The 27183-nt window shown below is 35.7% G+C and overlaps 1 protein-coding gene across 1 annotated transcript in view; it reads left to right on the top strand.

Moving 5' to 3' along the window:
* Positions 1–27183, top strand: part of CPED1 (cadherin like and PC-esterase domain containing 1) — a 306287-nt gene that overhangs the window by 99332 nt on the left and 179772 nt on the right. Inside the window, exons 7-8 of the mRNA XM_032276171.1 lie at positions 15590–15722; positions 17800–17968. Coding sequence (XP_032132062.1) covers positions 15590–15722; positions 17800–17968 — 302 coding nt within the window. The remainder of the gene's footprint in view (positions 1–15589; positions 15723–17799; positions 17969–27183) is intronic.

Raw genomic sequence — 27183 nt, 5'->3', positions numbered from 1 at the left:
CTGCCACAAGAATATATAATGTGCTTTTTTGAGGCATTCTGATGTAGAAAGAAATAGGCAAGGAAGTACAACATAGAGGTTGTAGGTAGTCAAAAAACATAATTAGTACTTGGTTTTTGTTTGTTTTATAGATAATTATGGTGGGCCTTATGATTTTATGCTGCAGAATTATTTTATAGATAGATTACCCTAAAATAATAGCAGGAGATGACATTAAGTTTTTAACTTCTATGTCGGACACTGTCAGGTACTTTTGATACTTCCTTCTTTTAACCATCTATAGGATAATCATCTATAGGATAGATATGTTCATGCCTTTTTTAGATGAGTAAAGGAAGGCTTCAGGAACCTCTGGGCTACACAGCTATAAAGCAGCATATCCAAAGCTAAAGCACTATGCTATACCTTTATGATAAACTTGAACCACTATACTGTATTTTCAGTCTGTCTTATAAATAAGAAAATAAGAAAGGAGCTATTTAAAGAAAATCGTTACAGCTAGGCCTCATGAAATCTGAATTTACCTACTCTATTATTATTCTTTCATCAACTAAAATGATTTTAAAATTTCTTATTTATAATTATATTTATGCATAAGCAGAAGTTAAGTGAATTTGCTGAAGGCAAAAGATTGTCTGTCTTTGTCTTGCTTTGTCTTAGTGTTTTTATAGGGCACTCAACAGCAGATGGACTGACCAGCCCTGGAAGAGTCAGGAGCTCCAGTCCTCAGCTCTCACTGGCACGCTCCTTCTTGAGGGACCTCCTTGCCCATTATTCTGTTACCCCTTTTCTGAAGTGCCTATGCCAGACTCAGCTCCTCAGACCATCTGCAGCATAGAAAATTTACCAATGCAAACCTCACAGTGCAGTCTTATGCCTGGGATTCGTGATGAGTCAGATATGGGTGTAGACATCAGCATTAGGTCTGGGCCTCCAGAATAACAGTGACCTCCTCCCCTGTGGGACACTTGGAAGGGCCAAGAATTCGTGTTCCTGGTTTTTGGAAGCTGTTCTTCTGGTCTTGGGAGGGAGGTCTTTAGAATTCACTGACTGTGCTGCCAAACTGGTTTGTATAGCACCAATCTGGGAATGTTAATTAATGAATACAGGTAGAGCCAAATTATGTTTTATGGGAAATATATGATTTCTGTGGAATTAATGGTTCTTGAAAATAGTTTTCAGAATGAGTAACTGCTTTGACCTGATTGCTCAGGTTCTGGAGGATAGTGGGGAGGTACAGATGGAGCCAGGCTGCATATGTGTAAATCCTGTCCTGACCACTTGATAACACAGTGTTCTTGGGCAAGTTGTACCTTCTCTGTGCTTCAGTGTTCTCCCCTCTAAGTACTAACCAGCCCCGGCCCTGCTTAGCTTCCAAGATCAGATGATATCGAGCACATTCAGGGTGGTACGACCGTAGTCTGTGCTTCAGCCTTCTGTCTACAATGTCGGGATGATCAGGACTCTGTCTCCTAGGGTTGCTAAGAGGACAGAATGAGTTAATACATTTCAGATACTTGGAACAATGCACAGGGTGAGCACCTCACAAATGCTGAGTCTTATGATTGTTCTTTCAATAAGTATCTCCAGGTCTATTAGTCTATAATTAGTAGCTACAACTTTAATCTAGTTTGGTGAGAGCCATGTTTTTAAGACTTGCTAACCTGGAAATAGAACTTGGATTCTAAAATCATTACAAAAATATTTCTTTGCCTCTGCCTACATTTGCTATTTTCAGGCCCCTTCCCCTTAACATCCTGTTACTAACGACTACTGAGTCATCATAAAGCAATTCTGTCATTCCTATCAGACCCCAAATTCTCTTTTGATAATAGGTATGTATTTATTGACACCTGGTTGATCCAGAATGAAATATCTATAACTCACCTATCCACATAATTTTAACAAACCAATATAATATCTTAACTATATTATACAGGAAAATTAAGGTGAAAGTAATCTGTAATGTAACAACATGGATTTCAATATGTAAATGTTTATGCATGATGACACCATAGGATGTAATGAAGTAGTCAGATGCTTCCACTCTTTAGAGTAACCCTGAATGTGACAGCTACAAATTCAAATTAGTGTGGTTAACTAAGATTCCATAGCTCACATTGCTATCAGTGATGTGCCTTTCCAAAACGTAAGCAACTCTTAAGAAAGCTACAAATAAAGCAAAGCTTAGTGTTCCTTTTGCTTGGCCATGAAATTTCATTTCTGCAAAATTCAGTGTATAATAAAACTGATTAAAATGAGTAAGGCTTTTCATCCACATCAGTGTCCACAGAGACATTCAAAAGTGATGTGGGACAAGAGACAATGTGTTATTGCACAGGGTGATACTCAGCATAGTAACAGCTGTTGTGGTATAAATGAGAATAAATGCCTGACCATTTAAACAGATGTTAGACTTTATACTTACCAGTGCATTCCTTATTTGTGTACAAGGCACAAATCTATTTGGGGCCTTAATCCACTAAATTTAAGTAGAATTGCTCATCATTGTGATGACCCCAAATGCTCCCTTTGTCTCAGAGGGCATTTCCTATGTATTCACAAGTATGATCCTCTTATACTTGTTACAACTATTCACCGTTTAGTCCACTTCTGCCAGAGTCCCCTGTGGCCATCTGCTGCTGCTGTACACCACTGCTCATGCCCACAAAGGCACTCTGCCCCTGACTCAACGTGGAATATGTCCTGTTGCTGCAGCTGCCCGTGTCTGTGCTGAGGTGCCATGTGCAGGATCAGGAACACTGAGATTCATGCTGTACCTGCTTCCCCTCCTGCTGTACCTGCTTCCCCTCCTGCTGCTGCTGAAACTGAAACTGCTGGTGCATATCCCATTGTACCAATCACTGTTCTGCCCAGTGCCTGCCATCCCTTTGTGTTTTCCAAAGCCTGAATAAGTCAAAAATAAATCGGATTTTTTCACTTCAATAGGCAAAATCCTTTTTTATTTTATTAGTTTTTCTCTTGTATGTAATATTATAGTCTCAACCTCTCACAGATAACTTGCAAAAAATGTTTTAGTATTGTTTTAGCTTTTGACCTAAAACCTGGAGTGGAAGTGGAGCCCATGGAATATAAGAACAGCATACAAAAAGGTGCCTTTCTCTTTTATCAGCCTGGTCTCTTTGGGCTTCTCTTGCTATCTACTTCTTTTTTCTGTAGGAGAGATTCCTTACTCTTAACCCTCACTGACAGTTCTGCCAGTCAAGGGCAGGCACAGTAGACTTCTCATTGAACATGGATTAGTTTCACACTAAAACTGCATTACGCTGATAAATAATAACCAAATAGTATTTTGTCGTCTCTTATTGATGATAAGGTTTAAAAGAACAACAATAAAAAAATAGTTGTACGTTCTACCTTTTCCTATTTTGGGACTTGCGATGGTGTGTTTAGTATTCCTGGGTTTTAACAATGTCCCAACTGAACCTAAAATATTTCTCCTGAACAGAGTGTGGATACAGAGCTGCATTTATCCTTCAAATATAAAGCCATAACTATTTATATCCTTGTGATTCAAATATCACAGAAGCAGGAAGGTTTACTTTGAATCCAAATACAGAACTAAGAAGAAAGGGAGGAAGATGACATGGTTGAGTAGAAAGGTAATGCTTAATCTGTCTTCTTCAGTTCAGTATTTTGTAATGTTTCTGTTTCTAGATTCCTTCCCTCAGTCTCGTGTAGGTCAGTCCAACAGCCAATTTTAGAATAGTTTTGTGTCATTTAAGGGAAATAACTTTCAACTGTATTCATAGCAGGCTATAAAAAGCAAAGATACCACCCACAAAAAGGTACCTAAATGTTTCCAATTACATGATTTATTGGTAAATCTACACATGTGTTGTGCCAAGAGCAAAATGAGAAATGTATACTCAGAATTTTTAATTAAGGGAAACCTTACCTAATGGACAGATTTTAATAGAGTATGTTGTTGTTTAAAAGCCTTTGAAACAACATTTTAAGCTATTTGTCGATAAAAAAAAAATGCCCTCAATTATGTAGAATATGGCACACCAGGGAAAGCAAAACTGGAAAGAAAACAAAAAAATACTTGAGTCTTATGTTGATTTTGAAAGTATCTAGTCAGAAACATGTGCCCAAATGTCAACTTAAGCTCCTGGGACTAGTAGATACTGTAAATTTTTCAAGTGATTTGGGTGGGAAAAGCCAGATTCAGGGATAGAAGAAAATGCTGAGTTAACAGCAGCATTCTCCAAGAAAGTGGCAGTCACTGCAAGTTGGAAACGAGGTGAGTGGTTTTGAAGCACAGTGCTGAAAACCTGAATTGCAAAACATTTGATGGATAATGGCGGCCATGAACTTTTGCCACTTTTCACTCCAGATCCATGAAATTGAATGAACACTATTGAGTTTACCCTCTCTCCTGATAGAAACTTCATGCACTTTTTCTCTAAATCTGATTTTGCTTTGCTACCAATGACCACCACTCTTCACTGCCTGGCCCCAGAGGCCAACTCAGGCAAGGGAACCTGACCCCAGCCATGAGGGCTTAAGCCAGGCATAGCAGGGGACCTAGGCAGAAATCACCCCTTTAGAGAGTTAGCATTATGTTGTGTTAAGCAAGTAAATAAACAAACAAATTAAAACAGCAAATCTCTTCTCTACCCACCAACAGATCTGATTCCCAAAGTCTTGAATAGGAGTTGGAAATTTTAATATAGTTTTTTTTTTTTTGATGGGGGGAGGGAGAGTGCAAACAAAAAGACAGCAAAAGGGGAATTAGCCATCCTCAATGCAAAAATGTCTGCCAAATTAAGTTTTTATAGCCCTCTTCTCCTTCTAAGCAACTCCCTCTAGCTCATCAAAACACTAGCCCACCCAGCATCTCTCTTCATTGGTCTCTTTGTCTGCTCTTCTCTCTCCAACAAACTGATATAGATTAATAAATCATTTTATTATTTCCCAGTACTTCAAACAACATAATAAAGACTTAGTTCCCAAAGTAGTCTGTATCCTTCTTTCCTAAAGGGGAAGAAAGAGGGGGATCTGTATTTTGACATTTTTTTTTTTACTGTTATCCAATAATTTCCCATTTTGACTTAAAGCTAGCTTGAATTCTCTCTACTACTTACACTTTGAGCTTTTAAATTCAGCTTTCACTGGCTGGTCTGCACAGCCAAAATATGACAAAGAGTTCAAGCTCACAGGATTTTTAAAGCAAGGACTACACATCCCTAATTTGCTGAAAATGACTGTGACATTATTGAGTGGCACAAAATTGTTTTCTCTAAGATACTTTAGTATATTTTGTAAGAAATAGCAAGATATAAATGACTTCTTATCCACCATCCACCTATTCTAAAGGTATCTAGCCGTTTAAAACAGAAAGTTCCGGTCTAGGATTGCTATACAGGGCCATGCAAACAAGTGGTGTTAATTGACACGACGTGGTGATGTCAAAACCCTGAAGCCTGATTTACCGTACGTTAAATTTGTGAAAAATAATTCATACATATGTATATTCATATATGTGGTGAAAGCATCTTGCCAGCACAAATGATGAGAGATGATTACAGAAAACTTGGAAGAATATCCTTATAGAAATAGTCATTTGAATGTAAAGTCGTGGTTTAAATTCTACCTGAAAAAAAAAACAGGTTAATGTCAAAGGTTAAAATCTGGACAAAAATAGGCAAAAAAGTAATTTGAAACTTTAATCATCTCATTAATATCTTTAAAGACCAGCAATTATTTAGCACCTCAGATAGGAAGGCCCTTCCCCTCTTGGCTCAATTGATTGGATGTCTTTAGTCATATGCAAGATATAAGTTAGTCAGATGTACATGGCTGATGAGGGGCATAACTAGCTAAGGCTGAGAATTGAGACACCATTTCTGAAACTCTTCTCAGGTTCTGCCTGGCTCCTGACTTGTGCCCCTGGGTCTTCATCTATGAGGTGTGAACTCTTGTGTTATATGTCACTCAGCCAAACCTGAACCCCTCAGGATCCAATCACATCTCTGAGCAACTGGAGGGAAAGAACTTTAAGGCAAAATTCTTCAGTAATCCTAATGGAACATCTTTTCTGACACATGTCCATGTTCTTGACCTATTTCTGGCCTTTGGAACTCTAACCCTCATGAGATTTCATTTTGGCCAGTGGCTCTTGCCCCTCCATGGTCTATATTCTGACCTCCCTTTGAGAGTTAGATATTATAAAAATCCTGATTTTTAAATATGTACTTAGTTCATATATAATATGTTTACTTTTAAATAACATAGAAGTACAGGTAAATTGACAAGAATGTTGTGTACATTTTATTATACCAAAAATACCTGGTAAAAATTGAAAGCTACATTTGCCTGTGAGGTTGCCGTTAAGTAAAAGATACGTTAACACATGGTTTCATTTAAATAGGAGCAATGACTCCTAGTGTTTGTGCGTTACATTTAAATAAGAATTAACTTTCATATATATATATATATATATATATATATATATATATATAAATAATTTGGAATCATTGTTATAGAGTTCTAGTAAGTTATTATTCTGACTTAAATTATTTTAATAATACCTGATAGTTACTCCAGAAAATGTTCCTGAGGAAAAAATTTACTATTAATAAAGTGATAAACTTATTTTCACAGTGGGTGGGTTTAGGCTGCCATTCTATTATCATATTTGTTTCACTCTATGTATTAATATTTTCAGAGGTTGTGTTTTTAATTGTTATTAATGATGCTCATTAATTTATACTAAATTACTCACCTTTTGTCTTGCTGCAGTAGTCAAGCATTTTTCTTTTTAAAAAATTTTGCGGCCGGGTGCGGTGGCTCAAGCCTGTAATCCCAGCACTTTGGGAGGCCGAGGCGGGCGGATCACAAGGTCAAGAGATCAAGACCATCCTGGTCAACATGGTGAAACCCCGTCTCTACTAAAGCTACAAAAAATTAGCTGGGCATGGTGGCACGTGCCTGTAATCCCAGCTACTCAGGAGGCTGAGGCAGGAGAATTGCCTGAACCCAGGAGGCGGAGGTTGCGGTGAGCCGAGATCGCGCCATTGCACTCCAGCCTGGGTAACAAGAGCGAAACTCCGTCTCAAAAAAAAAAAAAAAAAAAAAAATTTTGCATTTCCCCTGGAAAATTCATGCAGAAAAGCATCAAAGAAAATTAAGCTGCCATAAAGTAATAAAACAATCTTTCATGTTTGGTCATTGCAGCAAAATCACAGGGCAAGAAAATTGAAGTAGTAGTCTAGACACGGCTTTTGTAACCGAGGAGAATGAGCAGAATCAAGGTTGTTATGTTGTCATGGTCAAAACATACGCCAGTCTATGGGGAAAATTGTTTCTGTAGAATTGCATGACTTTGACACTTCCACTGAAAAAGAACAGAAAGAAGAGCATTCATGGCTTGCTTTTACTGAGTGCTCAATAAACATATGATTGATTGGTTTGTTGGTGGAAATTTCATACAATGACTACCCCTTTACAGCACATTGCTGTGTCATTGCTCTGGTCATTTTCATGGTCAAATTGTTACTCCACTTCCACTGGGACACAGACTGCATTTCATTTCCTGTAACAAAGTGAAAGTTACTGTTTTTCCACCAAAGAGTACTGTATAAAAATACTAGCAGTTTGTATTGGTGGTTTGATGTGCCCTGATATGAAAATATCACATGAAAGATATTCTGAAACCATAGAGAATAAAATATTGTTATCAAAGTCACACAGGTAGTAATAATGTCAGATCTTGATAAATGAATTATGAGTTGCCTAACTTAAGGCTAGAATTCTGTACTAATAATACCTTTGTGTGCTTGGCATATCCATTCTCTCAAAGATATTCTGGTCAACTCTATTTGCATAAAGTAAAAGTAATAATTTATTAAAGAATCGATGTGTTTAAGGCAGGCACGGTGGCTCACACCTATAATCCCAGTACTTTGGGAGGCCAAGGAGGGCAGATCACCTGAGGTCAGGAGTTCGAGAGTAGCCTGGCCAACATGGTGAAACCCCATCTCTACTAAAAATACAAAAATTAGCCAGGCATGGTGGTGGGTGCCATAATCCCAGCTACTCAAGATGCTGAGACACAGGAATCTCTTGAACCCGAGAGGCAGATGTTGTAGTGAGCCAAGATCATACCACTGCACTCCAGCCTGAATGACAGAGCAAGACTCTGTCTCAAAAAAAAAAAAGGAAGCAATGTATTCAGAGTATATGGATCTCCAAATTACATTATTAAACTCAAGTGTAGGTCTGAAATAGTTGACGGAGTTTTGTCTAGGTATCATAAATCTGTTGACCACGAGCTATTTTGTTTTAATTTGTGTTGGTTGCTTGCAAAGAAGTCTCTCTCTGAACAAAATGTGGAGGAACAGACTTAAATATTGCAGTAACTGACTCAGTCCTAGGTTTACTCCATCCATAGAAACCTAGTACAGAATTCCTTTAAATAACTGAAACTGAACAAGAAATGAATTGCTTTCCTGGGATACTGCAATGCTAAATTTGAGGAAGGTCACTAAAAATACAGTGTGTCTTTACAGGCCATTCATAACTAAAGATACTGTGTTTTATTTTTGACTTGTTTTAAAAAGACTAATGTCAAATACCAGATGTTTAAGAATGCCATAAGAGGATTTAATGAATTAGCTTTTATCTGATAGTTGTAGTGGTGGGAACCTCTTAGTGTTAAACTCAAAAGGAGTAATATTGTAGCTACGCTTTGAAATTTCTAAAGTTAGAAACAGAATTTCTAGATTATAAAAAAAAAAAATCTGGCCAGGCACAGTGGCTCGTGTATGTAATCCCAGCACTTTGGGAGACTGAGGGGGGCAGATCACAACAAGGTCAAGAGATTGAGACCATCCTGACCAACATGGTGAAACTTCGTCTCTACTAAAAATACAAAAATTAGCTGGATGTGGTGGTGCACGCCTATAGTCCCAGCTACCTGGGAGGCTGAGGCAAAAGAATCGGTTAAACCTGGGAGGCAGAGGTGGCAGTGAGCCAAGATTGCACCACTACACTCCAGCCTGGTGACAGAGAGAGACTCTGTCTCAGAAAAAAATATATATATTAATATATATAATTATAATATAGTAAATGTATTTATATAAGTTAATTATATTTATTATATAAATAAATATATTTAATATATTATAATTATATAATTATATAAATTATATAATTTTATAATTTATATAATTATATAAATTATATAATTTTATAATTTATATAATTTATAAATAACTACATAAATTAGGATTTATATTTATATAATTATAATATATTAAGTATATTTATAATATATAGTATATCATATATGAATATCATATTAGATATTAGATATTCATATAATATATATGAATATCTAATATAATAATATATAATATTTATTTTATTACTATAATATGTTATATAATATATGATATATGATTAATATAATATATAATATATTTAATAGCGGTAATATTTAATAGCAGTATATAATATAATATTTAATAGCAGTAACTGTGTAACACTTTTTGAGCATATAATATAAATCAAATGCTGTGCAAAGCACTTGAAGGGAGCTTCATATTTAATTCTGTCAGCATCCACATGAGGTAAGTTCTTATTATTACTATTTTTCTTATTCTAATTTTCCAGATAATGAGACTGAATTTAGAAAAGCAAAGATTCACTCATGATTATACTTATGAATAGGCACGTATTAATAAATGGGAATTCGCATTTTTAAAATAAATATTTATAATATTGCTTATAAAATATTTTTGGAAAATATTATTTAGCAACTATTTATAATGTGCTGCACAAATTAGAATATGCGTGTGTATTGGTTTCCCCCATTTCTTCTTGGGCCCAAGTTTAGGCTATTTGTTGAAACAGATGAACCCTAGGCCCCCAAATCCTTCACTATTTCAATATCCCCGTAAGGAGTAGCCTTCCTCTTGGCTGTCTGCTGGTGACATTTTCTCCTATGCTTTCCCATGCTCACTGTGGGTTTCGGGGGACTTTGCCGGTATTAGGCCTCTTGGCCTTAGACAGTTAATCTCCGAGCTGTGGAACGCTTCCTGGGGCTGCCTTGGTGCCATTGTTGCAACCTCTTCTTATATACATATTATTGGGCCAACCTAACCCCACATTGTAGTAGAGAGAGAAAACCAATCCCCACCATGTTATACACATTTCCTAGGTCTGAACAATAAGTTTCCATTGTACAACTCCAGTAAAGCTACTCAGCAGTTGTCTTGTTTACTCTTTTCATTTCTGCACATAACTTGTTACTTGGGTAAGAAGAAACTGGAGTTCATTTATTAAGTATAGATTTATCTGAGATCCTATATTAAGTGCCAGGCTGTGCTTGGCACTAGTCATTCAATTGAGAAAACAAAACAAAACAAAACAAAAACAGAATCTCTGCAATCATGGAGCTTATAGTCTAGTGAACTGAGAATACCCTTTGATACACTCAAAATAACCCTTCCCTTCAACTGCCAATGAATGATGAAGCTTGTAACCTTGACTCTACCTTGGGATATGTTTTATCACCATTTTATACACTGCTTAAGAGGTAAAAGGGTGGTCGATTCTCCCCAAATACTAGTTAGGCGGTAGGAGCTTGTTCAGCTACAGTCTATTTCCATGAGGCTTATTGAGCGTCACTCAAATAAAGCTGCATTTGGTTGACCCTGTGGAGCATGCACAATTACCAGAACGTGGCAAGTTCACAGAGGGACCACATTTCAGCCCTGGTGCTTGGACCCTGGCCACTTACCATCTTCTCCATTAAGCCATTGATAGCATACATAAAAATCATAACTTTGCATCTAAGATCACAGAGATTGAAGATTACAATGGACCTTAGATACAATCTACCTATTCTTTCAGTCACCTTGCTGCCAGACTTCTTCATCATCATACAAAGAGTAAATAGATTAGAGCTGAAGATTTTTTCTCTTCTAGCAACTGGCAGAACTTAGACTAGGCTTCTATGTTTTTCAAAGCATAAGCCAAACACTCATTGAGTGATTCCAAAGTCCCTTTTTTACTGTTTCTACCCACAGACATTCTAGCCACTGGAACTGTTTTTCACAGTAGTATGTTTAGTCACTGTTTCTTTCTTCCCCCCGTAATCACCAGGATACAGGAAAAAAATATTAGGTTGAATATTATGAAATTGCTGATATTTGATCAATAGTCAATGATTTTTTTTAACCTAACAAAAGTCAATTTTATGTGGCTCAACCTATACTATCCCCTGCTGCCACATCTAAATGCTCTTATTTGAAATCAAAACTAATACTGCTCCCTTTTTCTGTACACACACACACACACACACACACACGTACACACACACGTGTACACATAGAGTTGTTTGTAGGACATGTGGCTACTAAGAATACTATGGCCAAAACTTGTATTTACCAAGTACTGTGTAGAGTTTGTGCTGAATATTCTCTATTTGCCATGCAGATTCATTCTACACCCTTCTCCAGGGAGCCATCCTCTACAGACTGCATCCACAGAGTGTCCTTATCCCCTAGTACCTAGTGAGAGATTGAGCACAGGAGGAAATAATTTGGAAATATTTGTTCCCTGGCTCCTCCTTTCTGAATCCTGGCTTGAAAGTGGCTATGTTCCTCTACCTGTAGCCATGGTCTTTCTTAATGGCCTTTCCTATAACAGTGCCTTTGCCTGGTTCTGGAAGCTTCTCCTCCCTGGGCTAAGTGTGGTAAAAGCTTCCCATTTTGTCAGCCCTGTGGAGCTTTTTGATTTTCCTGAACTATACCCATGTGTTTGTTAACAGTCCTTTCTTCAATAGTCTCTTGGTTAATAGTCTCTTCAGTTACTCCTTTTACTCTGCTGTCTTCTGGGGCCCTGACTGATAGAGTGATTTCCTGACTGTGACTTCCGTTTGTGTTTATATTAGTTTCTATTTGCTGTATGTGAAAGTTCTGAGTTTATATTTGCAGAGGTTTTATACCTGCAGGCTAAGTTCTAAGACTTATCAATGCCCTCAGGCAGGAGAAACGATTAATGCACTCATAAATGGTACTCATTTACACTTCTAATCTCAAAACTAATTGCTAATTATTAAGTAAGGCCTTTATCTTCACTGAGAATTTTAAAACAAGAAAATGCTGGCTAAATCTAGTTTTCTAATATGAAAATACAAGATAATATTCAAACATCTATGAAATATAATTATATTTTTATTATTACCTCCCTATTCATTATTAGGTATAAGGCAAAACATTAAATCAAATGTAATATAAATTTGGCAGCTAATCTTTGCCAGTACAAGTGTTTTTTTCAGTGTTTAATATTTGACTATGTTGCATATACTCATATGCCACATACAAGGGAAAGAAGTAACCAAATAAAATGTTTTTAATGTATTGCAATGTGATTTTGTTCTTTAACCATTGATTTGCTTAACCCTCCAAAACAAGTTCATTGTTAGAACAAATATTTCAAATATTTCCTGAGCCCTTATTTTAGTGTAGTATAGTGTTCAGTGATATAGGAAGTTTAGAAGATTCATGGGAATTACGTTCTGGATTTTAGAAGGCTTCCTGACAATGTCACAGGCCTATTAATTGTTGATTGACAAGACCCCAAATGAAAGTTCTGGTTTAATCATCATTTTCATAATACTTCTTCCCCATAAGCAGACAGTATCTAGCCAACCAGATATTAAAAGTTATTGAATAGCAGATTTCATGCATCCCTACAAATTGTTCACTTTTACTCTGGGTAAATTTTACTGATCACAAAGTTAGAGGCTTCAGTGCTCTCTAAAATAAGCTAAGAGTAGCCAGTAAATGAAAGTACGGCACTATTAACCATACGGTATTTCACATTGTAATCTATTATCCATTCAATCCTCATACTGTGGGGCAGGAAAGCCCTAAAGATTCATACTAGGTATTCCATATTGAGTTACTATAACATTTTTAACAATTATATGTTAACAAATATAGGCTACTTGGAAGACTGTGTGTGTCATATAGCCTCATCACCCAAATCCCGTCCAAAAACAAAAGGTAGTTTGAGCACTGTTTGTAGGAGATTTCTAGGCTCTTTGAGTGTGTCGGTTGGCCCATGGAGAAGGGAATTGGGATAATAAATGAATTAGACTGGACTGTTGAGACAGCCCTTGATGGCTATGCCAGATGAAAGAAACAAGAAGCAGTGCTCCAGACATAACTTTATCTGTTAAATGGTAGCCTAGGACACTGAAATGTTTACACAATTATTTATAAAATTCCATAAAATGCATTCTCAGCTTTTAAAGATATGAATTTAGCTTATTTCTAAGTTGTGGCTATAATCAAGTCAAATGAGAATAGTTTTAGATGTCAGGCGACAGCTCATTATAGAGTTTTTTGTTGTTGTTGTTGTTGTTTCTTTTAGAATAATAAAAGGTAACTTCCAAGCTTGGAATAATATAATAGGAAGCCTAGAATGTATTGATATATGTATAAATATAAAAATAAAGGTAAAGTTATTTTGCTCAATATTCAGTTCCATTGTCTGATGACAGTTTCAGGGATTCATGTGGAAATTTGACATCTTCTTGGCAGTTCCTGTGTTGGGCCCCTTCAGTTCCATGTATGGCTTCCCTTGAGCTAAACCAGAAAAATGTGACATAAAATTGTTTATTCTTTTGACATGTTTTTTTTGACAACTTCCTCAAAACCACTGAGATACTACCTTGGCAAAACACTTAATATGTCTAGCTTCTTTAACATCAACTGTGCTTGGGCTTGAACTGTGCTGTGCTTTTTGGCAGCAAGGTAAAAGGGAAATCAAAGTAAATTATACTTTTCTCATACCATGCAAAAGAAGCTTCCAAATCAGCTCTTTGGAGAAGCAAAACTTTTCCTAGTAATAAACTCTGAAAACATAATTCTATTTAGTAAAATTTTAGTTAAGAACATGTATTTTCTTACCACAAATTTAAAGGATTACATAAACATTTAAACTTTTTAAAAGTTGTGATTTCCAAGAAAAGAACTTAACTTAATGGCTGTTCATTCATCATCTCCAAAACCAAAGCCGTTTGAATATTCCCTTTATTATGATGTATTAGAACTTCATTAAAAGGGGAAACTTACAAATAAGCTATCATTTTTAGAGCAAGATCACACTGTGCTAAATAATAAGATATGGGAATACGTTGAACAGCTTGACTCCTGCTGACTTTTACTTAAAAGTATGAAGTGTTTTAAATTAGACTATGTTATATTGATGAAATGTGCACAAAGGGGAAAAATAATTTAAAGGCTTTGTTCCATTTTGAGAGCTAGATAAATTATATAATTAAAAAATAAAGTACTGTGACCTGGAAGTCAGAAAACAACTTTGAAAAACTGTTGGAGAGAGTGAAAATTGGAGCAATCATTTCGGGAGGCAATCTGGTCATGTCTAACAAATTTGCAGTGTGTTTACCATTGACCTGGCAATTTCACATCCAATAAGAATCTGCCACTAGACAAAGTTGTAAAAGTACACCATAATAGGTATATAAGAGTATTCATTGCAGTACTTTTGAGATGCTAAAAGAAAAACATTAGAAAAATAATCTAAATGCACAAGAATAGAGAATGGCTAAATCAAATATATATTTATTTAATGAAGCACCCTAAGCTATTAAGAGGTATGTATGAAATAACTCTGAATATGCTGGTATGGAAAGGAGGCTAGGATGGGTTAGTAGGTAAATAAGCCATACATATATTATTATAACATCTCTTTGGGATAAATAAAAAAACAGAAATACCTACATATATAGGTTCATGTAGATACACTGATGTTTATATTAATTACATCAACTTTTACATTAAAGAAACAGATGCATCTGACCCAATGTGCTTATCCAGATTTTAAAAGTCAATATGTAAGCATTGGTTTTTGGTGGGAAGAGGTTCTAGATGGTAGTGGATTGGAGGATGCTTTTTCTGCTCATTTGTTAGGTTTCTGTAATATTTGATTTCTGTAATCATGTATATGCAATACCTTTAGTTTTAAGCATATCAATATGAGTGTTCTTAAATCATTATTATTGTTCTTTATTTTTATATACCTTAAAACCCAATAATTAATATTTTATAAGACAATAAAGCACTGTTGTTGAGGTTCCCAAGGTCACAAGGCATAATAAACTTTAGTATATGAGCATTGTATTGTCAGGAAATTAGCTCAAGTTTTCTATGTAATATTCTCATCACAAACAAAAGTCTACCCCTGCAACCACCACCGCCTCATTGAGAATGCATCCATCATGGAGGTTAGATAAGCTTGGTGTTGGACAGTTAGAGACATTATACCTACCTTCCCTTCTGAGCAAGAAAATGAAATCAATTATTACAATTGTTTTCCTCCTCTGTAGTAAGAGAACATATGGCAAACAAGTCCTCTCTAAATATGCATTCATACTTAGTGGATCTAATTTTGATTCAGAATGGGGAGAAATATGGTTGCATATTTCTCATGTACCCTGCAGTTTAACACAGCATACTCTATTTTCAAAGCTATTCCAAAAAGAAACAATACAATAACTGTGTTCTGCTCTCTTGAATCTTTCCAGAGTTGCAACTTCCAGTGAGTCCCTCTGTGTGTCTGAATCAGCAAATACAATTAAAGCCGAGTACTTCGAGTCACCTTTTAGAAACAGTGAAGCCACATATGTGGAAACCAGGGGACTGGAGACATGAACATCTGTAAGCTAATCATTTTGAATTGTTATAACCGGCGTGCATTTTAGGAGACAGCTAACCAGAGAAAAGTACAGAACAGATATGGGTGGTTCACATGCGTGAATTGTTAGGTTCTCTTAGGTAAATTTTCAGCTCTCCTTTTTAAATAAAGAATGCCATCATTGACTTTCTCCTAGATTAATTCAAACCTTTCTGCCAGAGAATAAACATTTGGGTAAATTGGACTCTTATCTAGTAAGTTACATTAAAGGAAATTGAATTTAAAAACTTGACAATGCAAAACTATAAAATTTTAACTTCCATTTCACACTCAAATGACTTTGCCTTAGAGTATGAATATGGCTGCATGCATTTTTTTTTGCTATTTTTTTTATAGCTCCTAGTATCTAAGAAAGCATCTGCTGTGTATCAAGTTATTCGTTTCCTCCAGGGAAAAGATTTTATAATGTAGATAAATTATAGTGAAAAATTAAGAGGTTTTAATTATCTTATCCAAGACACAAATAAGTTTGCCTCATCTAATTTTATAATTAATAAGTAGTATTTAAACAGTTAATAGTATTTATTGGAGAATCATAAGCATCTTATGCCTACATAGAATTTTCAAGTTAAACTAGACCAGGTGCAGTGGCTCATGGCTAGAATCCCAATGCTTTGGGAGGCCAAGGCAGGAGCATCACTTAAGCCTAGAAGTGCAAGACCAGCCTGAGCAACATAGCAAGACCCTCATCTCTACAAAAAGTGGGAAAATTATCCAGGCATGGTGGTGTATGTCTGTAGTCTCAGCTACTTGGGAGGCTGAGGCAAGAGGACCAATTGAGCCCTCAAAGTGGAGGCTGCTGTGAGCTGTGATTGCACCACTTCACTCCAGCCTGAGTGAGTAAGACCTTATCTCAAAATATATATATATTTTAAAATGGCACAATCCTTTTATTGATCAAACTTAGATATTTAATATATAGAAACATGATGCAGAAGAGCAAATAATTATACATTTTGGTATCGTTTATGATGAAAGTATATTTGTTTCATTACAAAATATTAAACTGGTGTTACAATATATAGAAACATGATGCAGAAGAGCAAATAATTATACATTTTGGTTTCGTTTATGATGAAAGTATATTTGTTTCATTACAAAATATTAAACTGGTGTTACTTTTCTTTTGTAGTCTGAGTGTTTTTTTTTTGTTTTTTTTTGTTTTTTTAATATTTCATCCCTTAAATTATCTCTTCATTATCTGGGAGTAGAGACATTAGGTAAGATTAAACTAGTGGGGAAATTATTTTGGCATATTCTTCATGACCAGTCCACTATTTAAAAACTTAACATGTTTTTCTGGAGAAGAAAAGACAGAGCACAGGTAGGCAGAGGCAGAAGATTTAGAAAGTTCCACTTGAAGTGTAATGTATATCACTATTGTTGCAATGGTACCATGCATCTGAGGTCATGGGTAGTGTGACTCATTTAGTTTAAAGAAAAAATTCAACTTTATTTTACATGCTATCTTTCTACCTTTTTTTTTTTTTTTTTTTGAGACAAAGTCTCCCTCTGTCACCCAAGCTGAACTGCAATGGCGCAGTCTTGGCTTACTGCAACATCCGCCTACCAGGTTCAGGTGATTCTCCTGCCTCAGCCTCCTGAGTAGCTGGGACTACAGGTGCATGCCACCATGCCTGGCTAATTTTTGTATTTTTAGTAGAGACAGGGTTTCACTATGTTGGCCAGGCTTGCCTCGAACTCCTGACTTTGTGATCCGCCTGCCTCGGGCTCCCAAAGTCCTGGGATTACAGGAGTGAGCCACCATGCCCAGCCACCTTTTTACTTTTTAAAAATACTTTGACTAAAGCTGCCACATTGGAGAACTGTTATACAGGTTTGATGCCTTCTCTCTGTATCTCTTGACCCCCCTGGTAGTGATGCTAATAAACAATTGAAATTGTTCAAGGAAACCCACGCACTGAAGGTGGATGTCCTACAAAGGATAGAAGGAGTTTACAAAGCTTGTAGGTAATTTACAAATTATATACTCAATCCTACATTATGGAGTGCTAACTATGTTGTTTTATTTTTTTTTAGGAATGAAACAACAGTCCTTGCTCGACATGAAACAATCTTTAGAGCTGAAGATCTATCTGTGATTCTTAAAGCGTACGTGTTGGTAACATCCTTAACCCCTTTGCGTGCATTCATTCATTCAACTGGCACAGTTTGGAATCCACCAAGGAAAAAACGCTTCACTGTCAAGGTAAACTCTCGGTTGAAGCCATTATTTCACACAAGTACACTAGGGTAAAGTAAAGTGAGTTGGGCTGCCATTCTCCCACCTTTATGGTTATCAAATCCCACTGAACAAAGATTGCATCTTTTTCATTGCTGCAGGAAAAGATTTTCATTTAATTGGTGCAGGCTTAACAATGAACTGGAAGCAGCTTAATTCACTAGAGATCACAAAGGCTACATTCTTTTTCCTCAATTCATCATCACAGTTCAATTCTTTGACCTACTTACTACAGCTATATAAAGTATAGCTATAGAGTATAGCTAGTTCACAGCTATACTCTGTTTTTCTTAATTTTTCACTTATTCAAGAAAAATATAGTCAGTGCAACAAATGAAAATACAATTTTGCCTTTGTGCCTTTTGCTTCACCCTTAGGAAGCATTATGCTAGTTCATTATACCAGTCAATATGGAATATTCGCTGAGCGAAAAATAAAGTTCTCAAGTGTGCCTAATATAACAAGCTATGACATAAAGGATAATAAGAAAGTTTTCAGGGAAGAACTTACTAATAATCCCAAAGAGTTTAGTTATAAAAGGTGGCCCAGGTCAACTTGGTTGAAAATGAGGTCTGCCGGGCGCGGTGGCTCACGCCTGTAATCCCAGCACTTTGGGAGGCCGAGGCGGGTGGATCACGAGGTCAAGAGATCGAGACCATCCTGGTCAACATGGTGAAACCCCGTCTCTACTAAAAATACAAAAAAAATTAGCTGGGCGTGGTGGCGCGTGCCTGTAATCCCAGCTACTCAGGAGGCTGAGGCAGGAGAATTGCCTGAATCCAGGAGGCGGAGGTTGCGGTGAGCCGAGATCGCGCCATTGCACTCCAGCCTGGGTAACAAGAGAGAAACTCCGTCTCAAAAAAAAAAAAAGAAAAAGAAAATGAGGTCTAGTGACAATATGTGTGTTCAGTTTTAAAGAATTTTTGATTTTACAGAAATATATGGTTCCAAGTACAGACAGGAGAAAATGGAAAGAAACTGAAAGGATACACAAGGTTTCTCATAGTTTCAAGAGATTAAAAAATGGCTGAACTTGATTGTTTTCAGAATTTATCTTACATAAATTGCATTTTGAATGTTGGAAAGTTCTCCAGCTCAAGATGATGAGCAAATTGTTAGAATTCATTTCTGCCATCTTATTTTTTATTTAGTATGCTCTCTTTTTCTTTTAAACTTTTCTACTTTTTCACTGTAAAGCCTAAATATTGTAAGTTTTAAAGTTGTGCATTCTTTACCTACATAACATACAGTGATCACTGTTAATTTAAAATATGGGCTCATGTTTATGTTTTCCTATTGATTCCTTACACTTTTCAATATCTCTGTCTGCTTCCCAATCTTGCCCTCTCAAGACCCTTTTGTTCTCTGTACCACTTCACCAAATCCCATTATCACAATATAGATTTTTAGTTTTAGTTGAAATAATCACTTGTTTCTTTTTTTTTGGTCATTTCTTTTTCTTCAAAAACAAAACAAAACTTTATCAAGAAACTTACCATCCTTACTTTCCCACACTGTTTACAATGCCCTCCTGGATTTGTTTCTTTTATTATTTGAATGTTTTCAATTTGGGTCTGAAGTCTTTCATCCTTAACTCTAAAAATTTGTTATTATTATTATTTCTTGAAATGTTTTTGCTCACTGTCTTTATTTTTCCTTCTGCTGTTGAGCAGATTTGATCCTTCCATTTCTATTTTTATTATTTGGTTTGTCTTATCTGCTTTCTGGAAGCATTTCTGTTTTCCAAGACAGTTCTTCAATTTTGTCTTTCAAATTATTCAACCTGTGTTAGTCTGTTTTGCAAAGCTGTAAAGGAACACCTGAGGCTGGAAAATTTATAAAGATAAAAGATTTATTTAGCTCATAGTTCTGCAGGCTGTACAAGCATGGAACCAGCATCTGCTTGGTTTCTGGTGAGGCTTCAAGAAGCTTCCACTTATGGTGGAAGGCAAAGTGGGAGCCAGAATGTCACATGGTGAGAGAGAGAGCAAGGGAGATGCCAGGCTCGTAAACCACAAACTTTCCCATGAACTAAGGGAAGAAGGAGAACTCACCACAGGGAAGGCACCAAGCCATTCATGAGTGATCCGCCCCACAATCCAAACATCTCCCAGCAGGCCCCACTTCCAACACTGGGGATCATATTTCAACATGGGATTTGAAGGGGGCAAATATCCAAATTATATCAAAATCCTCCTTACACTGTAGCTTTGCTGCTATCTCATCTGTTGTTGTATTTCAGTTATTTACTTACTTAATGCTGCATGTATAACTTAAATGCTTGTGCCCCTTCACTTAAAAGCTAAGTATATTTTTATTTACTTGCAATATTTTTTTTTACCATATTTCCTCTTTGTTTTTTTTAATGACTTCTTTTTCACATTTTATTTTGCTACTATCTTCCATTATTTCCTTGAGTATATTGCTGATGTTTATTTTAAATTCCTTATTTATCAGTTTTGGTAGCATAATATATATTGTTCAGTTTGTTGCCTTTCTTTTGAAGCTGTATTTTCTGTGCATCACTATTTTGTCCTTTGAGCTTAAGCCTTCCTGGAGACCTTACTTATTCCAGCCAGTACAGTGTTTGAGGAAGGTCAGTCTTTTCAGGTGAATCTAAGGAGAAGGGAGAGAATGTACTTAAAACATGAAGAAACTACTTTTGGTCACTTTCCTTTTGATCACTTCCCTTTGTAGCCAGGCAACTTCCCTGATCAGAATTTCACACCCCTTAAACTGTCTTTGGTATAAAAGCACTGGTTGGCGTAAAAGCACTGGGAGGAAGCGCACCTGACCATTATACTTCATCAAGCCTTGGGGTTGACAGAGAGTAGGGTGGAAGAGTGAATGCCACATTTGACCAGTCATTTCACACATTTTTTCATCCTCTCTCCCAAGAAATTGAGCAACCTGAATCCTGGTCCTGGGTTTAGCATCCTTAACAAGGAAGGAACAAACAATGATTGTCGTAGAGGAAGACGGGGGAGAGTTAGGAGGAAAGCTAAAATATTTTCCTTCAGCCTATACTTTCAGGTAACCTCCAAGAACTCCCCTCCCCAAATTCCAGTTATCCCTAACTGCAGCTACCTCTGGTCAGACCACTTCAAAATAGCTCTAGAATCCCTTTCAAAGAGGTATTTGTTATTGTTATTATTTTTTAATCAAATTCTTGCTTCAATCTCATTTCACCTGGGCCAGTGAATCATCTTAACAGGAAACTCTTAGGTATTTTAAATAATTTTTTAAGTTGTTTTCCTTTTTTGAAGTGCCACTCCCCCTGCCCTGATAGAAATAATAGGCTTTTTATGATAGTTTTTACTTATGTATTTCCTGGAAATATACCATGAAAAAAGAAATCTCTGTAATCTGGTTTTCTTTAGATTTTCATGCTTTATTCACTATTTCCTTTCTTATTTGTATTTTTGTCTTTTTTGTGAGACAGATGCAGGCTGTGGTTGTAGCACAGGAAGGCATGCAGTTCTTGTCATTTTCATCTTCTCCTTGGGATTTATCTTTTCAAGATCTTGCCTGATTATTCTGGACAATATTGTTATCTCCTCTCAGAGGGAGGTAGTGCAGCTTCCTGGGTCAAAGTTATGCTAGAGACACAGATAAGTTTCAGAAAGCAAGAGGATATTTATTTACCCTTCAACTGATGTACTTGTTATTTCAGTTAAAACAAATAGATTATAACTCATCTGTTAAATTACTTAACCATCCTCAGAAATACCGTTTTCTCCTGGTGTTTTTAGATGTGAAAAAATTCACAGAAACTTCTCACTGCTAATGTGGAGGTAAAAACCAAAACCTGCTTTAAAATCTACCCACACTACACCAGCATGTTGTTAAACACTGTTCTCAAATTCCACAAAACCTAATTGTGTGTATGTGTGTGTGTGCATGTGTGTGTGTTTTTGCATGTGTGTGTGTGTACTGAGTCTTGAGTTCAAAAGCCAAATTACTTAGTTAAATCAGTAGTGATTTATGTACTGTGTGATGAGGCAAGCCCAATAAACTAGTTATCAGTGGCCATTTATAGAACATTCTGGCAGCTAAAGGAGTTATGAAAGCAGTAACAGATATATTATGAGCTCATTTATTTCTGATTAGGTCTTCTGCTGAGATACTTTGTCTGTGAAAGCTTTGGAGAGAGACAAAAATATTAAGAAATACAAATTTGAGAAATAACAGAAAATAGAAGATTTGTAAACTATGTTTAATCCCCTTCTATAGAATAAAATATTTAAAAAATTTAAGTGTTAAATGTTTCCCAAGGAGACGTTTCAAACCTAAAAGCAGAGGCAGATGTGAAAGGGAAAAAAATAGCAAATTCAATATTTGCTTACTATATTCTTTGATCTGATTTTCAAACAACTCTATTTGCTGCTAAGACAATATCATTTACTTCATGAGTATAATAAATTCAATTTTAAGAAATATTTTATTCAAAAATGTCTTCCCTTAAAAAGCTCTCAGCTTAATTATAAAACATTTCAGTCGTATCTATAAAATCAGGAGTAGAACTCTTCCACAACTATTCTAACTATAACTTTTGGTTAAATGCATCTATGTCTGTCTTTATACACAGGTCATATAGATTAACTGCAAGAAATGTCATAAATTTAAATTTGATCCTTAGAGTAAAAAGTCACAAGTCATCCCTTCATCCATTGTAAATCACAAAATAAGCTACCTGACAGAGAGCCAACTGTCATATCTATAGCTTTTATGATGTCTGAAGATTCTTTATACTTCTGACCATAGTTGACTGACTGTTTTTATGAAAACGTATTGCTGAAGGGATTTGTGACTTCTGGCAGAAAAGCTTGTAAAAAACCTTATTTTGTCCAGACAAGACATAAATTAAATTAATTTATGGTTTGGTCAACCACACCATATTTGAAGATGTTAGATTTGATGATATTCCATATTTGACACCAGATATAAAGTTACATGAAGATGATTCCTTGCATATAATCAGCTCCCTATAAATGTCTCTTCGATTGAATTGAATCAAAGGTCATTTAAAATATTTTAACTTCATGAAGAAATTGCCTGAGTCTACTTTATCCCTAACTGGTCTAAGCCAGCCACTCTACTTTGCAATGATATATACATGATATAGATAAATATTCTATAAATGTTCATTTGTTTTTCAGTAAATGACATAGACAGATGTCATCATCTGAATTTCTGGATAGGGCCACTTTGATAGAAATAGGGAAATCTGGGTTACTGTTGCCTTTTTTCAAGTTGGATTTGCGAGTTCTAAACGACCAGCTCTCTACCACCACTTCACTGGCCTTCAGGGGACCATTCTTCTATCTCACACCAATGCAATCAGCAAATGTGCACAGAGGGGAGAAGAGAACTGTGACCAAGAGGGGAATGTTGTTATATACAAGGTTTCTTTTTAAAAGATGCATGTATCCTTTATTCATTTTGGAAACATGACACAGTTGCAGGGACAGAGTTAGCTTCATTTGTCGTCAATATTTATGCAGTGCCTTTGATAATGTTGGGTGAGATCACTCATATATTCCCAGGGTAAAAATGAGTAATGTCTTTGGAAGAAGGTATAAAGTGAGAGTAAGGTTTTTCAACCTTGGGAAGTGTTCTTCTCCTGATCTTCATTTTATGTCTAAAACTGCAGGCTATGAAGCAGACCTTGTAAAAGACTTTTTCACTGAGCATCTGGCCCTTCGCTAGGCCTGGGAGATTTATGTCAGCTGTAGAAAGAATGTGAATAAAAGTCTTCTGAGAGTTTGTGAAAAGAGTTGATGTATTACTTAACCTACTTTTGCTGGGATTAAATTTTAAAATTGCATCAGGGTGTTCATTTTAAAGTATGATTTTATATAAATAGAAATTATAGATAACCAGCATATAGTTGAATAAACTTGTGATCAAAGCTGAGTTACTGTAAAAGTTTTTATAATAACTGCAAAATAATTAGCCCACATTGATGTTAGATATTATTTCAAATATACATTTGCTCTAGAAAAAGAATGACTTTTCTAAATGTACATGATTTTAAAGTACATCAATGTAAAATAATTTTATTATATTGCACAGATACTCTTGATGGCAACTTTATCTCTTTTTTAAAAACAGTTCATCCACTCATTCATTTCATTCCTTCATTCCCAACTTTGTTTTATTAAAGATTTGTCAAGTCATTTTGTACATTCATTAATTCTGAAGTCTGAACTTGAATTATTATCCTCAATGTAAAGAAAACTATTCATTAATTATGATCATTTTTATTTCATCAAAAATGGTAACTTAAGCAGAATGACTCTAAGCTTCAAAAGGCAAGCAATGTGTCTGCATCTCCAGAGCCTCACAGAGTGCCTGGTGCATGGCAGACACTCAAAAATGTTTATCAGTGAATTGTTGTGTATCGTCCTGATTTTAATTAAAGGTTCCTCATTAATAATAACATTAAAAACTGCCATTTGGGGAAATTAAGATTTAAGAGCAGGTTCTGCAACAGAAGATAGTATTATGAATTTACATATTCCCTCTTTGTTAATTCAAGTATATTTTCTCTTTTGAACTAGTGTAATGAACTCATAGATATATGCAAATATAATTAACTAAAATAATGCTTTTTATAGGCAGATATATATACACACACATATATGTATATACATATCTACATATATATGTATATGTGTGTATCTACATATCTACATGTATATATGTGTGTGTATATCTACATATACATGTATTATAATGGCAATGTAAAGGTAAAACCTAACACTAATGAATAAATTTGCTAATTATTATTGCCTTTAATACTAGAACATCAATAGGCAAGTGTTAATTATATATCCAGATAAATGGAGGTGAGCTAATACTCAGGGATTTCCGTGTGAAATCAGGTGAGGGAAGTTCATTCCTCCTTCCATCCTTCAGGATGCTTGAAAGCTGGAAAAGTACCTCAGTAGTACTTTGGAGGATAGAAGGTGTATTTCCCTTCTCATCTCCTCCCCTTCACCTGTCCTGTTCAGAGCCTGCTCCTGCCTGGAGCCATCAAGGGAATGTATATGAAGGGATGAGGAAGGGGCCCAGTTGAGGACTTGAAAAGAGCAAGTGTTGTTTCTCTGAACTGGATCCTGGCAATGTATGGCCTGTGAACTTCACAGAAGCTCTTAAAAGTTAACCTCTGAGGCTCTTCTTCTTTCTGCCACTGCCCAGCACAGCAATGTCGCTCTGATTTCTGTACACCTTGCTGATCGCAAGTTTATATAATAAACAAGTATTCAGAGTAAAAACAGCCTGGGAAAAGAGGTCTAGTATAAGCAATCTTTCAAACACTTTAAGCATCCATAGAGAGCAGCACCATATTAATGTTTTAGTTTCTTATTGTTTCTTTAATAGATGAGCCAGCTAAGCCAGAAAGATGTTCAAAGACAGAACAGCTGTATCCCTTTTCTTCACCACCCTCCATGTAAGAAAGGATTGTTAAGATGGCTCTTTGGTTAATGGACCATGAATTAAGGCAAAACTTCCTGCAATCTTCCTTAATGTTTTCATATCTGTACAGCCACCTAGAGGGCTATTGAATTTAATTGTATAAATCTTTATCCCTAAGACTTTAACAACAAGCCTTAACTGAATTTTTCATCACTGTGGTAATGTTAAATATCTTCTGATGACAGGAAAATATACCGGAAGGAAAAAAGTCACATAGAGTCAGCAAACAACAGAACAAAAACCAAGAGGAAAAATCTACTTGCCTAAATATTTCTGAAATCCTTAAAAGAAGAGATTATGCTTATTGTTTATTTACGTAGGAAATAAATCTTCAGTGCCTGTCTTAGTACCTAGTAGTCAACAGATTCAGGGAGAGAGAAATGGGTTAGAATAGACTCCACTCATCAAATTGCTGAAAAGAATAATTAGTAATAAAAATAACTGCTTTACAAAATGGTATGTGAGTGCAAAGTAATAACAAGGAAAATAATGGCAGTAAGCGTCTCTAAAAATTAATTGCTTCAATGTTTAAATTTATTACAGAATTTGTACTTAGTAGGGAAGACAAACGATTTTTACACTTTTCTACTTTGGGTATAGAAAAAAAGTAAGTTTTTACCAGTACATGTTGAAACTTATTAAATGTGTATATTTTTGAGATTTTCATTAACAGTATCCTTTATTCCTTGAGATCTGTCTCAAAGGCTGTGACAAATTCTAAATATAAAATATCCCCAAATGTGCCAACTAGGTAAAACTGATTTGTCTGCTGAAGGGAGGCAGGATTTTGCTCCCTTCAGGAGAAAATCTGACTTGCATTTGTCTTATGTGATTTATTCATTGTAAGTTTAAAATGAAATACAGCCTTTTTCCTTCCATATATTAAAATGTGGTTTCAAATTTAGAAGAAATGGGAATCTTTTTTCACTGAGGAAACCTACATAGCTATGAGACGGAGCAAAACAATTACGGTAGTGCCCCCAAGTGGTCTTTTTTTGCTATTGCACAAATAACCTGAGCTGTCCAAGAATCAGAGGGAAAAAAGGCAAAAATGCTTAGGAAAGCATGGACATTTTATTCCCCATAGGATTATACATGTTTATTTTTAAAAGTTATAACCCACACTTATGATTTTAAAAAGGTATGTTTTAAGTAAATATTGTGAATGATGATAATTCTTCAGTACAATTTAAATTACCTAGCCCATGCAATTAATTTGGAATGATTTCAGCATTTGTCAGCCACTGGACATTGTCTTTTTATCACTTAAGAATATTTTCTAAAAGTTAATACACAGCACTATTAAAGAATGGTATCACCCAGATGACTATATGTTAAGAAACTTCATTCCTCCAGGTCAAATTCATATAAAATATAATAATCTTAATTTTTTCTAGGGAAAAGTTAAGCCTATCAGTCATAAACTTGTGAGTATACCTTTAAGTGAAGAAATGTGCATTTTTTAATGATTTATTTAATATAAGGAAATTCGTGATTTTTTGTTTTGTTTGTTTGTCAGATTGATTTTTGACTGCGCACAGGGGACTTTATTGATGGTACATGACAAGGTGGGGCTCTTTAGTACCCTCCCTCTTCAAGGGGTCTGCATGGAAACTGAGAGGAGGGGTGATTCAGTGTGGTGGGGGACTCAGTGTGGTAGGGACTGCCAAGCAGCGAGGGCCTCTATTCCTCTTGTGCTC

The sequence above is a fragment of the Sapajus apella genome, unplaced genomic scaffold, assembly GCF_009761245.1.
Source record: "Sapajus apella isolate SASKATOON/1434 unplaced genomic scaffold, GSC_monkey_1.0 scaffold7, whole genome shotgun sequence".
Lineage (NCBI taxonomy): Eukaryota > Metazoa > Chordata > Mammalia > Primates > Cebidae > Sapajus > Sapajus apella.
The sequence above is the reverse complement of the archived record's forward strand: the minus strand, read 5'-3'. Positions and strand labels throughout refer to the sequence as shown.